The sequence below is a fragment of the Sceloporus undulatus genome, chromosome 2 (genome assembly GCF_019175285.1).
Source record: "Sceloporus undulatus isolate JIND9_A2432 ecotype Alabama chromosome 2, SceUnd_v1.1, whole genome shotgun sequence".
Lineage (NCBI taxonomy): Eukaryota > Metazoa > Chordata > Lepidosauria > Squamata > Phrynosomatidae > Sceloporus > Sceloporus undulatus.
This window is the reverse complement of record NC_056523.1, coordinates 190,602,714-190,617,995: the sequence shown is the minus strand read 5'-3', so window position 1 is coordinate 190,617,995 and position 15,282 is coordinate 190,602,714. Positions and strand designations below refer to the sequence as shown.

At 43.0% G+C, this 15,282-nt stretch overlaps 1 protein-coding gene across 1 annotated transcript in view; it reads right to left on the bottom strand.

Annotated features, from left to right (window-relative positions):
- ARHGAP4 (Rho GTPase activating protein 4) overlaps window positions 1–13,528 on the bottom strand; it is a 77,057-nt gene extending 63,529 nt beyond the window's left edge. Inside the window, 1 exon segment of the mRNA XM_042449238.1 lies at window positions 13,207–13,528. Within this exon segment, the coding sequence (XP_042305172.1) occupies window positions 13,207–13,273 (67 nt within the window). The 5' untranslated portion in view covers window positions 13,274–13,528.
- Window positions 13,529–15,282: the final 1,754 nt, after the last annotated feature.

The window sequence follows — 15,282 nt, the reverse complement described above, 5'->3', positions numbered from 1 at the left end:
GTTGTGACTCAGAGACAGAAACCTGCCACGTGTCTCTACAGACAAGTTAGGATGGAAGCCTGTTGTCTCCAAGACCCATCTCCCACCATAGTTCACTTGTAAGATTTCCCTGCCCCTCATTTTGGACCTCAGCATTTATCCATTAGAGCAGAGCTGTTCTTAGGTTTGTCTCTTCTTCAGGTATGGTGGAAATGGGGCTCTCTAGTTACTGTTGCACTACAACTCTCATCCTCTGTCAACACTGGCTATTTGGGCTAGGGCTGATAAGAGTTGCAGTCCATCTGGGGTTCCACATGATTCTCACACCTGCTCTGAAACTCAATTGCTAGCCCAAGACATTTTGCTGCATGAGGCAGCATCTTCCTGTTTGAGGCTGCCTCAACTCCACTGGTCAAAGGACATAGTAGAGAAGGGCTACTGCCACACTGTAGAGTTAATGCAGTTTGAATCCACTTTAACTGCCATAGCTCCATGCTATGGAATCTTGGGATTTGTAGTTTGTTGTAGCACCAAAGCATGCTGGTAGAGAAGACTAAATATCTCACAAAACTACCAAAGGGAAAAAAAAACTACAAATCTCAGGACTCCATAGGATGGAGCCATTGCAGTTAAAGCAGTGTCAAGCTGCATTCATTCTGCATGTAGTTGCAGACAGAGTTGCCAAGTTATTTTGGCACCTAAGACAGGAAATGACAGGAAATTCATCTCTATCTAATGGTAAATATACAATAATTATGAGTTATGTGGATGACACCATTATTACTATTATTATTATTATTATTTCTTAGACACATCTCCCCATAGATCGAGGTGTGGACAACAACAATTAACAAACAACATCAGTTAAATGCTACTAGCAAAAAGCATCATAGACTTGGAACAATTATTAAGGAAGGTCAAAGAAGAAGGTGTAAAAGCAGGGTTAATATTGGGGGAAAAGAAAACAAAAATAGTGACCACAGCAGACCTACACACAGTCAGCCTAGGCAATGAAGAAATCAAAATCCCACACCTTGGATCAAACATCGGCCAGAATAGAGACTGCAGTCAAGAAATCAGAAGACTAGGAACGGGAAGGGCAACCATGAAAGAGCTAGAAAAGATATACAACTGAAAATATACAACTGAACTAAAGTTAGACTCATCCAAGCCATGATATTCCCCATCACCTTGTACAGATGTGAGAGCTGGACAGTGAACAAAGTAGATAGGGAAAAAATTCATTTGAGATGAGATGCTGGAGAAGAGTGCTAAAAATATTGTGGACATCCAAAAAGACAAACAAATTGGTTCTTGAACAGATCAATCTCCCTGGAAGCCAAGATGACCAAACTGAAGTATCATACTTCAGCCACATCATAAGAAGGCACGATTCATTAGAAAAGACAATAATGTTAGTAAAGATAGAGGGAAGTAAAAAGAGAGGAAAACCCCATGCTAGATGGATATACTCAGTTAAGGAGGTCACAAGTATGAATTGGCATTATTAACCCAAGCAAGGGGGAAATAGATACAGTCACATCTATGATACATGCAACTGAACATATCTGTTTCCCCTTTCCTCTGCCTTGCTCAACATTCATCCATTACAGCTGCTTCTGCTTTCATGATACGTTAGAACAAAACGAAAACAAAAAAGCCGTTTGCCTCTTTTTATAAAAAAGAGACACTGTCCACATGAAGTCCACATTTTAAAATCACAGCACCATCATGACAATGAGAATAAGATATAGTTTGCTTCTGCTACCTTGATACTGAATACATCTATTTGAGAAGAAGCATGTTTAAAAAGAAAATTACATATTTGAAGTAATAATAATAATAATAATAATAATAAATGAGCACCAAGAAGATATAACTATGTCCAGCTGCACACCATCCAACTTTTCTGATATGGCAGATGCAGTCATGATTAATAAAATAATAATAATATAATAATAATAACTTTAATATCTTTTGTCATCTTTACCACTGTCTGAGGTTGCTTTGCCACATTTTTGTCCCAATTTTCATCTCTGAAATGTTGGAAGGTATGGATCTGGATACTCAGAAAACATTTTTTAAAAGAAGAAACAAGGCTGTTGCAAAGCAACACCAGACACCAAATCACTTGGTGATACTGGGCCTGTTGACTCATACTTCACCAGTGCATTGCCTTTTGGGTGGTCAGTTGGTTGCCTTTCAAGTTATGGGCTCCTGAACTTGTGTCCTAAGGTCTGCCCAGCCACACCACATCTCCAGAGTATCTATTCTTGTAAAACCTATGTTTTAAGCACCTGTTTGAGGGTAACGTCTTTTCTTTGCAAAAGCACACATACATAACAATTTAAAGAACTTGTCAAATCAAAAATATCAGAACAAGCAGCAATGGAACCCTAAAGCAGTTGCCCCAGATTTTGGTTCATGGCAGAGCAACTTCAGATATTGGGAGGGTGGAGAGTGGAAAAGGAGACTTTTATTCATAAAATAGAAATATTTTTGCTTTGCCTTTCATCTGCTTACATTAAGATAGGATCTTACATACCCAGCTTTCAGAATATTCGGTGGAGAACCATCTTTCAAAGTGGGTTTCTGTTTATAACTTTAGGAGAGGGGGTAGCAAACTACATGGCAAGATGTCTGGAAGAGAAAATGTGGTCTAGTACTGTAGAACAGGAACATAGGCTGTATCTACACAGTAGAAATGAATCTGACACCACTTTAATCGCCATGTCTCCATCCTATAGAATCCTGTGTAGTTTGGTGAGGCACCAGCACTCTTTGACAGAGAAGGCCAAAATACCTTGTAAAACTACAAATCACAGGATTCCACAGGATGGAGCTACAACACTCAAAGTGGCATCAAACGGCATTATTTCTACAGTGTAGATGCACCAATAGCCCTGCCGTAAGGCCAGGCAAGAAAGGCTATCCCTACAGCCCTGCTTGTTCTGGTTTACCACCTAAGCTTGGAGCAGTTAAGCAATATTACTCACTATTCTTAACTTACCATGCCCTTAAGGTAAGGGTCAGCAATCATAAAAAAAGGTCTCGGTATTAATCATGCTAAATTGTATTTTGTTTTTATTAAGCCATAACATACCTTTCCCCCAAAGAGATTCAATGTAATTTTTAAAACATTCTCACAGAAATATGTGGACTGTTATTGTTCACACTGTTCCCTTGCTCACTCCCCAGTTGTCTTCCCTGTCACCTTCACTGGAGTTTTTCACTTTGTGGTGGGTGGCAACATCTCTAAGTGGGCCAAACTTCAAAACAGGGATGGGGTACAAAGGAAGAATAAAACCACGAATGAGATTTTCCATCTTTATTCCAGCAAGGTTTTAAGTCTAGTATGCGTGTGTTGTGCCTTCAAGTCATTTCCAACTTATGGTAACCCTAAGGCAGTGGTCCCCAAACTGTGCCTTTAAGAGATTTTGGAATTCAGCTCCCAAAAGCCTCAGCCATGTTGGCCAATAGTCTGGGATTCTGGGACCTGGTCCAAAATCCCGTAAAGAGCACAGTTTGAGGACCACTGCCCTAAGGCAATCCTCTCATGAAGTTTTCTTGGCAAGATTTGTTCAGAGCAGGTTTGCATTGCCTTCCCCTGAGGCTGAGAGAGTGTGACTATCCCAAGATCACCCAGTTGGTTTCATGACCAGTCTGGGAACCGAACCCTGATCTTCAGAGTCGTAGTCCAATGCTCAAACCAACAATGTCACACTGGCTCTCAATGGAACATAAATTTTAAAGGAAATTTAGAATAACAGAAATATTATAAATACTGTACTCCCTTTTAAGAGTAAATGTAATTACATTTAAGTTTTTCAGTCAGCTGGTGAACATGTAACATCATAGCACTGTTTTCTGAACTTCCAGATCTTTGAGTGCACAGATAGAAATTAATGGAAAAGGGCCACCACATTCCATGTACGCTATGAAGCAAAAATAATGTTCTGTTAATTATGTTTATGTTTAAAATGCAATATCTATCATTTTCATGTAACTTCTGACTCAGTGTTTCAATTTATGTTATATTGTTGCTGTGTGCCTTCAAGTAATTTCCAATTTATGGAGAGCCTAAAGAAACCCTATCACAGGGTTTTCTTGACAAGATTTGTTCAGAGGGGGTTCGCTATTGCCCTCCTTGTGCTAAAAACATTAATGACGTAAATAATCTTGTCTATGATTTTATTATTCCCCATTACCACCATTGTCCTTCTTGCGAGCTTAGAAGAGAAGGAAACAGCTGCATGAATTCTGGAAAGCCCCATTTCTTACCCATCAATCCACTGAAGGTGAATGAGCGAGGATATAAAGAAAGATACATCACACAGGAAATATGAAGGAAATAAAAGCCTTTATTTAACAAAATGATTACATCGTAACCTGGATTTATGATATCATAACTGCTCGGAATTCACATTTAGAGTCATGAATAACCAAATATGATCCCAAAAACCTACTTTCACAACACCAGTGCATTTCTGAGATGCTGGAGTTCGAGGGACTAGGTGGTGACATGGTGTGCCTTGGGACCAGTAGTGGTGGCAAGACCCCAAAAGTTCCTGCCATCTGCCTGTTCTCAAGGCACCAACAACCAGGGTTGTAATTTCCTGGTGCTCCAGTCTCCAGCACCTTGGAAGCACTTTGGTTGGGATGCTGCAAAGCTAGGTTTGGAGGGAGGAGGGATTGTCTGTCCTATGATGATAGAGCTCCATCATCATAGTTGTGATGACAATTCAGGATCTTGGCAAATGAAAAACCAGAAAGTACAGATCCCCAAATCTGTTTTGGAGAAACAGGCAGTTCAGTTGTTATACTGTTCAGAATCTCCTATTCCTTGAGGAGAAGCATAATTCTGCTTTTCTTCTTTCTCCCTTTCTTCCTCCAGCAATTTTCATGATTTCTTTCCATTTGTCAGGATGCATTCTCTGAAAGACAGAAGAGAAAAAAAAATCCAAGAAAGACTGGAAAAAAGGCATTTCACATTCATTCCATAGACAAAACATAAACATTTTCTTCCAAAGTAACCTAGGGAAAGATATTGTCATTCTGAGAAAGTGTTACCTTTAAAAGTCTGCTCCACATTGGCTGAATTTATCTTTGTAGCAACAGCTGTTAGTACTGGCTGACAACAAGAGTTGAATTTTTCTAGCAGGGACCCATTCGTACAACATAAATATAGTCATATGATTCCACTTCCATGATTCCATCCTACAGAATTCTGGGATTTGTAGTTTAGGGAGTGGCATTTAGCATCTCAGTTGGAGAGCTCCTCTATGGATCTGATTAAACTATAAACTAGGATTTCATAGGAAGAAACAATGGTGGTTAAAGTGGAATCGTAGTACTACAATTGTGAATGGCCCCTGGTCTTTCCCTTTCCTGGTTATAAGGGTTATAGCTCTGTCATAGCCATACCAAAGTACCATGTTATTAAAGCCCAGAATAAACAGTGATGGCTTCGTCATTTCTTCTCTGTCTGGAACAGCAGCAACAACAACATCTGGGAGAGCTGTATAACATCTGGAAGAAGACAGATAAGCCAGTTACTTTTTCAATTTATATCCAATTATTTCTAAAGAAATATCACATCCTATAAGAACAGGGCAATGTATTAAATTTTTTAAAGAAGATTCCTCTATATGTTTGCACTGATTAAAACACCCGATGTTGGAATTAATAACTTCATGCATGTACTGTATAATTTCTTCACTGGGTGTATAATACTTTTAATTTCCATTTGGATATAGCGGACTCTATTTGCAATAATTATACTTTGCAACCAAATCCTCCTTAATCCCCACAACAAAACAATAATTTAATAACAGTCAAAGCAATTCTATTATTTTGAGCAATGTTATTTAAACTGTCAGACTGGCATACTGTATCTATCTGCAACTCTAATTTTTTTCACATATGCTAGTCTCTTTTTCTGGCTAAATATACACCTGCTAAAATTTCAGAAATCAATCATATTGTGTACAAAATTATATTGCTTTGATTAATCTTGTTACTTTTTGTTCTGACCATTTCTGTCCCTGACCTCCACCCACTTTTCATCTGCCCTCTGTTCCTGGTTCCTTGGTCTCTCTCATCCTCTCACCTCTTTCAAAGTCTTCTTCCATATTGTCAGCAATGTCCATGTTGTTATCGCTGTCCATCTTTGGTGTCCTCCATTCTTTCTCACTTTCCATTGAGTATCTCTATGAGTTATAGACATTTTTTCTCCTCTGAGACTCAACGTTATGTCTTTCTTTTCCTCTTTCTCCATGTATATCTCGCTCTCTTCCTCCAATGAACTCTCTATTCATCTTTCCATCCTCTTCTTGTCTCTTTCTCACTCTGTAGCTTCCTTCACATGTGAACATGCTGCAACATGAGGCAGATCAGCACAGTGCTCCTCTTCTTGCTCCTCCCTCCTGTTTTTTGTTAAGCAGTCAGGTTTGCTGCCATAGTACAACTTCTCACAGACTGAAATTCCAGTGAGGATGGCAGGGATGGTAGCAAAGGAAGGGGGGGGGGAAGCATAGGAAATCAAATGGTACAACACTCCCTGTATCAGTACCAAGAATGCACCATCAAAATTTCATTGAATGTTATTGAAAGGAAAGGTATGTTATCTTCTAGTCTAAGATTTCACCAATTGAGATCCTGCATCAGATGCACAGCCAATATATTGTGGTTAAAATCTGTTTTCTGATCTGACCCTGAAACTCACCTTAAAATCCAGCCAGCCACACTGAATAACAGAATGCTATGGCCATCATTATCATCACCATTATTTGTATCCTGCTCTTTTCCCAGAACAGGACCCAGAGCAGCTCACAATATTAACCTCTTGTCCAATATCTGGAACAGCAACAGCAACAACAACATCTGGGAGTGAGGTGCTGAAAGATTATGTATCCAGCTCCTCTAAAGAGCAGCAATGCACCAAAGAGGAGAAACAGGATCCCACAAAGGTCCCTGGTTCTGGTGTTGCACTGCCATTCATTGGAAGGAAGGGGCTAGATGCATCATCCTTCGGCACCCCATTGAACTCCATCCCTTGGTGCACCTTGTTGGGTTTTAAGATGGCTTTGGGGGGCATTTGTATTCATAACAATGGTATCATGGATCATAAACATGAACAGGGTACAGTTATGAGATTGCAGAGAGATCTTGTAGCACCTTGGAAACAAACTGAAAGAAAGAAGCTGGTAGCATTATGGCACAAACTTCTTTATTTCAGTTTGTCTCATATATGCTACAATATCATCAGTGCATACTGATTTTCCAGACTAACACAGTTATGTCTTTGAATTCTACCAGTTGTAAGATTATAAACCTGCTGCCACCCTACAGAATTAATGCAGTTTGACACCACTTTAACTGCTATGGCTTCATCCTATGGAATCCTGGGTGTGTAGTCTGTTGTGGCACCAGAGCTCTCTAATAGATAGGGCTAAGTATCTCACAAAACAACAAATGCCAATTAAAGCAATGTCAAACTGAATTAATTCTGCAGTGCAGATGCAGCATAAGTCTAACTCACTAACACTATGTCAGCCATCATTAATATCAACATATTTGCACTGATCTTTGAGGGAATGTCTGTCATGCAAATGTTTTTGAACCTCAACTACCATCAGCACTAGTAGCACAGCCAACAGTGAAGGATGATGAGAATTTCAGTCCAACAACATCTGGAAGACTACACATTCACCATCCCTGTATTTTGCTGATAATGTAGAATCAGAGAAACATAAGAGTTGGAAGATACCCCAAGGGGCCACCTAGTCCAATCTCCTGCCACACAGGAACTCACAATCAAAGCACCCCTGACAGATGGCATCCAGTGCTGTTTAAAACCTCCAAAGGAGACTCCACCACTTTCCGAGGCAGCGTGCTCCACTGTCAAACAACTCTTACCATCAGGAAGTTCCTCCTAATGTTGATGTGGAATCTCTTTTCTTGTAGCTTGCATTCATTACTCCACATCCTATTCTCCGGAACAGCAGAAACCAAGCGGGCTCTATCCTCAATATGACACCCCTCCAAATATTTAAACAGGGCTATCATATCACCTCTTAACCTTCCCTTCTCCAGGATAAACATAACCAGCTCCCTGAGTCGCTTCTCATAGAAATTAGTTTCCAGGCCTTTCACCATTTTGGTCTCCCTCCTCGGGACATGCTCCAGCTTTTCAACATCCTTTTTGAATGTTGGTGCCCAGAAATGGATGCAGTATTCAGGTGAGGCCTGACCAAAGCAGAACAGAGTGTCACTATTCCGTCCCTTGATCTAGACACTACACTTCTATTCATGCAGCCAAGAATCTCATTGGTTTTTCTAGCTGCCGCATCACACTGTTAATTCATGTTCAATTTGTGGTCTACTAGGACTCCTAGATCCCTTTCACATGTACTGTTGTCAAGCCAAATGTCCTCCTTCCTAAATATGTGCATTTCATTTTTAACTTTTAAACGAGCTTTACTTCAGAGTATGGCAAGTGTTTGAGGATCCTCCTGCTTAATCTGCTGAGCGGAGCCCTCCTCTGCATCCATGGTTTCCTGCCCGATGGCACCACTGTGATGGACACGGAATAAGGCAGGTCTCTACCAGGGAGGTGCATTCCACTGGTCAGTTTCCTGTGCAAACCTCATTAAAACAGCAAACATCCAGGGGTACCCATACTGGCCATATAACAAATCCAATAACTTCAAAAATCCATCAGTGATACCTTTATTGGACCAATCAAAATGCACAATATACATGATGCAAGCTTTTGTAGCTCCATTGGCTTCTTCTTCAGGCAAGGTGTTAAAAACAACATGGGAGGAAAAAAACTGAAGATGTTAATCATAGGCCTGCATATTACTGTTTTTGTTCTTAGTTCAGATAGTATGGAGGGGTATTTCTGAGTGGCCTGTGGCCTCACAAAGGAGGGAGACGTACTGGACTGCAAAGGAAGTCTTTTTGTGTTGTAAATGGATGTTAAATTTTCTGGAAGCTCCTAGTAGCCACATGGCAAGGAGGAAGAGGTGCCAGTCTTCAAGAAATAATTTTTCCACACCCTGTATGGTTTTTAACACCTTGCCTGATAAAGAAGCCAGTGGAGCCTCTAAAACTTGCAACACATATACTGTGCATTTTGGTTGGTCCCATAAAGGTATCACTTTAGGAATAAACTCTTCTAGAACACGGCCACATAGCCCAAAAAAACCACAACAAACTAAAGGTATCACTGTTTGGTGGATTTTAGATGTTACTGGATTCCCCATTAAAACAGGTCACTGTCTTCTACCACAACTCTGTATATTTCAACACGGCTTCAGAAGAGGATAATTCCAATGGATTATGTCCCACATAAATTACTATGTGAAATGGATCCCCTTGTCTTTCCACCAAAGACATCACAAAGCCTTCACAAAGTTCTCCTGGTGGAGTAAAGACCCATGTGGCCTAGAATGCAGGGTCCACCACAACTTTACAACATTTTGGACACCGAAAGGGCTCTCAACCAGGAATCTAGGACTGCTGAGATGGTGACAAGGGAAACTGAGGCATGGTCTAGAAAAGCTGCTGCCTGTGGCACTGGGAAGGAAGCAGCAAAGCAGGGCAAAGACAGAATCGCAGCTGGCTGATCTCTCAGAGCAGAACAGAGGAAGTTGAACAACCGGAACCGAGAAGGGATGTTGCATTACAACCAACAGCTCTGCTGTGCAAGCTTGTCTTAGTAGGTGAAGTGGAAATAAAATTTTCTACAGAAGAAGGAGAGACAGCATGGCGTAGTGGTTTCTGCATTGGAATAGGACCCTGGAGAACATGGTTTGATTCTGTGCTTGGCCATGAAACCCACTGGGTGACCTTGGGAAAGTCACACTCTCTCAGCCTCAGAGGAAGGCAATGGCAAACCTTTCTTGAACAAATCATGACAAATTCTATGATAGGTTCACCTTAAGGTTGCCATAAATTGGAAACAACTTGAAGACACCCAACAACAACTAAAGCAGGTCACACTCTCTCAGTCTCAGGGGGTGGCAATGGCAACACATCCCCTCTGAACAGATCTTGCCAAGAAAATCCTACAATAAGTTCACCATAGAGTAACCATAAATCGGGAACAACATGAAGGCACCCAACAACAACTACAGCAAGTTACATGCTCCTAGCCTCAGGAGAGAGCAGTGGCAAACCCTTTCTGAACAAATCTTGCCAAGCAAAGCATATAAGTTCACTTTAGGGTCGCCATAAACTGGAAATGACTTGAAGGCACACAACAACTAGAGCAAGTCATTCTCTCTCAGCCTCAGGGGACGGCAATGGCAAACCCCCTCTGAACAAATCTTGCCAAGAAAACCCTATTACAGGTCCCCCTTAGGGTCGCCATATGTCAGGAAAGACTTGAAGGCACACAACAGCAACTGAAGGAGGTGACAGGGAGGACAGGGAGGCCTGGGTTCTTTTCCTGCCATGTGGGTTCAAATTAAGAACCTCAACAACCATTCCAACCCCAATCCTGGAGGCCACCTCTCTGTTCCCAGGGCTGGGGGACGAACCCCAGATTTCTGCCAGTCTTCACCACCAAGCAGCAGCAGCAACCATCTTCTCCTGTCTGCAAAATCTGGGTCACATTTTTCTAGGTTTCAGGGGCGGCAGGGAGGAGGGAGGGGAGAGAAGCGAATGTGTCTTTTGCAGCCATATCAAGGCAGCCGCCGCAATGAAGCAAGGTTTTTTCCCTCACCCACCATTATCACCATCACCACCACCCTTGCCAAGGCTGAGGATGGTCCTGGACCAGAGGGAGCATCCCTGAGAGAAAAGGGGGTACTGCCTGGCTAGGTCAGCCCCACAAAAAGGTGTGGGTGCAGGTGTATGTGTCTGTTGTGCCCTGGGTCACCCACAGGGCAGGCAAAAGCAGAGACGGTGGCTGCCCACACTGCCCACCTGAATGGAGCAGGTAAAGGTCCTGGTGATACCTATTGCTTCACATACAAACCCTTCACATACACACACCCCTCTGCCAGGGTGATCAGCTGTCTTCATTACCAAGGAGGACAAGGCATTGCCAAATGGAGGACATTCAAGAAAAAACATGGAGGAGGACATGAGCAAAGAAAAGCTCAAAGACGCTCATCCCAGGCTCAAAATGGAGGGCATTTTGAAATCCCTCCTGGACAGAAAGGTGGAAATGATGGGCAGTTCTGGGGAAAGGAGGACCTCTGTGTTAGCATAGTAACCAACCAATACATAAAAGACAGAAAACCCACCATGCCTTTCCTCTAAAGGCAAACCCACCCACCTTTTTTAAAAAACCACCTTTCCACACAATGCACCTAAAACCCTGCCTTGTTCTGCTTTCCCCTCACAATTAATTTCTTCTTAATTCTCCTCATCATCCTTTTCTCCCATGACCCACAGTCTCCCGCCTTTCCCGCCTTTCCCTCTCAGCCCCCCTAATAGTAGCCACTAATAAGTAGCCACTAATAGTAGCCATGTCTTAGGAGGGCCACTCCTGCCTGGGCTCAGTCCATTCAGCCAGGGACTTTTAAGTCGCAGCCATGGCGTACACAAACACACACCCACAAACCCAGGTCCTCTTTTTCCAGGACCTGTCCTCCATTTCCACCTTCCAACCAAGGGAAACCAGATGCCATAACCTCCAAGGAGGACAAGGCACTGCAAAAGAAGGCCCTACATTTTGCAGGGCCTTGTCCTCCTTGAAAAAGGCAGGAGGATCTGACCAAAGCAAAAGCTCAGAAACACTTAACATGTGCTTCTCAGCCATGCTCCATAGGGAGGACATTTTGACATTCTCCCTGGACAGAAAGTGGAAATGGAGGGCAGGTCCTGGAAAAGGAGAGCACCTGGTCACCCTGATTATAACACATCCTCCAATTTTGAGCAGAAGCATGAATTAATATTAGGAGTGTTTTCTGAGCTTTTCTTTGGTCACATCCTACTACATTTTATATTGTCCTCCCTTGTGGTTAGGATATCTGGCCACCCTACGCAGAGAGAGAGAGAGTGAGCAGAGGTCCTCCTTTCCCAGGATCTGCCCTCCATGTCCACCTTTCTGTCCAGGAGGAATTCCAAAAACATCCTCCATTTTGAGCAGGTCTTCAGGAGCATAGATTAATAATTCTATATGAGTGTTTTCCCTTGGCAATCATTTCTCTTGACTGCCCTACATTTGGCAGTGCCTCATCCTCCTTTGCAGTTAGGATAGCTGGTCACCCTACACACACACACACACACACACACACACACACACCCCTAGGGTGACCAGAGGTCCTCCTTTACCAGGACCTGCCCTCCATTGCCACCTTTCTGCCCAGGAGGAATTCCAAAAAAGAAAAGTCCTCCATTTTGAGCAGCACCTAAAACCATGCATTTATATCTAGGAGTGTTTTTGTGCTTTCAATTGGCAAACATTTTCCCATGAAATCCCTCCATTGGGCAGTGCCTGGTCCTCCTTTTCGGTGAGGACATTACCTTTCTGTCCAAGGAGGGATTCCAAAGAACACCGTCCTCCATTTTGAGCAGGACTTCAGAAGCATGAATGTATTATATTTCTATGAGTGTTTCCTTGGCAATCCTTTTTCTTGAATGCCCTCCCTCTGGCAGTGCCTTGTGGTTAAGATATCTAGCCACCCTACACACAGAGAGAGAAGGTAACCAGAGGTCCTCCATTTCCACCTCTCTGCCTGGGAGGAATACCCCTAAAAAGATCCTCCATTTTGAGCAGCACCTAAGAAGCATGCAAGAGTATTTCTGAGCTTTCAATTGAAATGAAAATGAAATGCCTGGTCCTCCTTAGGACATCACCTTTCAATTCAGGGAGGATTTTTTTTTTAAAAAGTCCTCCATTTTGAGCAGCACCTGAGAAGCATGCATTTATACATTCCTAGATTTTAGAGCTTTCTCTTGGCAATCCTTTTCCTTTGAAAGCCCTCCATTAGGCAGTGCCTGGTCCTCCTTAGGACATCATCACCTTTCTGTCCAGGAAGGGATTCCACCAAAAAAAAGGTCCTCCATTTTGAGCAGCCCCTAAGAAGCATGCATTTATATATTTCCAGATTTTAGAGCTTTCCATTGGCAATCATTTCCCCTTGAAAGCCCTCCCTTGGGCAGTGCCTGGTCCTCCTTGGCGGTGGGGAGGGCATCTGGCCACCCTGCACCCACCCAAGGACCCCCATGGAGAGGGACCCCTTGCCCACTGGCCCCTTGGCCCCATACCTTTCACCTGGGTCTCGTACTCAGCCAGGCTGCCCCTCTCTCTTCGCGCTTTGCCTGGGGCACTCATCTTCTTCTCCTCCTTCTCCTCCTCTTTCTGCCCAGGTCTGCAGGATGCAGCGCAGTGTGTGCCAAGCGAAGAAGGGGAGGTGCCTTGCCTTCCTTTCCCTTCTCTTTCTCCTTCTGCTCTTCTTCCCTTCCTTCCCCAGAGGCTCCCAGGCTGGAGCAGAGTTAACCCCTTGCAGGCACACTGATGCTGATGCTTCTCCTTCCTCCTCTTCCTCCTCCTCCTCCTTGTACCAGCCACAACCAGTGCCACCAGCCTCCCTCTTCTTCCACTACAACCCCACCCCTCTCTCTCTCTCTCTTGCACACTCACACAAACACACACACACACAAATACACACACACACACACACAAGGCTTTGTGCTCCCCTGTCCAGTGGCTGCAAGCCTGACACACATAGCTTTCCCATTTGTCCTAGCAAACCAGCAGGAAAAGCCCAGATTGAAAGGTTTTGAGCAAACAAACTACACATCCCAGCATGGAAACAGATGGCAATAGATGGGAACAAACAGCCTTTGAAATACAGTGGGATTTGGTTCCAGGTCCGCCCCCCAAGATACCAAAATCTATAGATCCCATTCCATAGAGATGCAAGTCCATTCAATTCCCATTCTATAAACTTGCCTAGTCAAATAGTGTCCCTTATATTTTAAAAAAGGCAACATCAAGCTTTGCTTTTTGGAATTTGTCTATATTTTGTATACTGTATAGCTTTCCCATTTGCCCCCCCCCCCCCCCCAAAAAAACCCAGACTGAAAGGTTTTGAGCAAATAGCAACTGGGCCTATTGAAGCGACAAACTACAAATTCCAGCATGGAAATAGATGGTAATATGGAACAATCCACCTTTGAAATACAGTGGGGTTTGGTTCCAGGTCCTTCCTCACCCCCCATTTGGATACCCAAATCCATAGATGCTCAAGTACCATTCTGTAGACTTGCCTAATCAAATGGTGTTCCATATATATATATATATGGCAAAATCAAGGTTGTTTTTTTGGATATATATATATATATATATAGATTTCCCATTTTTCCCCCCCCCCCCAAAAAAAAAAACAGACTGAAAGGTTTTGAGGAAATAGCAGCTGGGCCTGCTGAAGCAACAAACTACAAATCCCAGCACAGAAATGGGTGGCAATATACAGGAACAATCAGCCTTTGAAATACAGTGGGGTTTGGTTCCAGGTCCTCCCTCCCCCCCCATACTAAAATCCATAGATGCTCAAGGCCCATTCTGTAGACTTGCCTAGTCAAATGGTGCCCCTTATATAAAAATGCAAAATCAAGGGCCTCATTCCCACTTACAGATAAAATGCTGCGTGATCCAAATCAATGGATTGATTTGACAGCTGAGCATGTTTCCTACTACATTTGCTCTGATTGTATTTTTTTCCCCTCTAAAATAATCCACTTGTGGTTCACATTCATGCATGACTTGATTCAAAATGGACCCGCTCCAGCCGGCCAAAGGGTGAACTTAAATCAATTCTGATCTGCATCTGGTTCATTCTTGCGCAGGATCAATTTATCGAAAAAGACACAGAAAACATCAGAGTCAAAAAGATGTGGGTTAAATGGGCATAGCGCATGGCCTCCCTTTCAGAATCACTTCAGCGATTCGGTTTAAGTGGGAACCAGGGTCGTATGAATCGGTTCAGACCAATTTGTGATCTGGTTTAAAAGGTAGTGGGAATAAGGCCAGTTGCTTTTTGGAATTTGTATATTGGGGGGGGGGGGGATATTTTGAAGCAATGGATACGGGGAGCTGACTGTATGCAATGTTAAATATCAAATTGTGGTGTACGGGAGGCTTTTTATAGGTGTGAGGTTGATAAACCACCCCAATCCTGTCTTGCATACTTTTGTCCTGGTTTTGTGCAAGGCAATGATGGCACCCCTACACACATCATACCTAATGTCACTTTCTCCTCCAGGGTGACAGATGCAATGTGAGCAGATCTCCTCACCACCAAGGAGAACACAGCATCGCCAAGTGAAGGACCTTCCTGG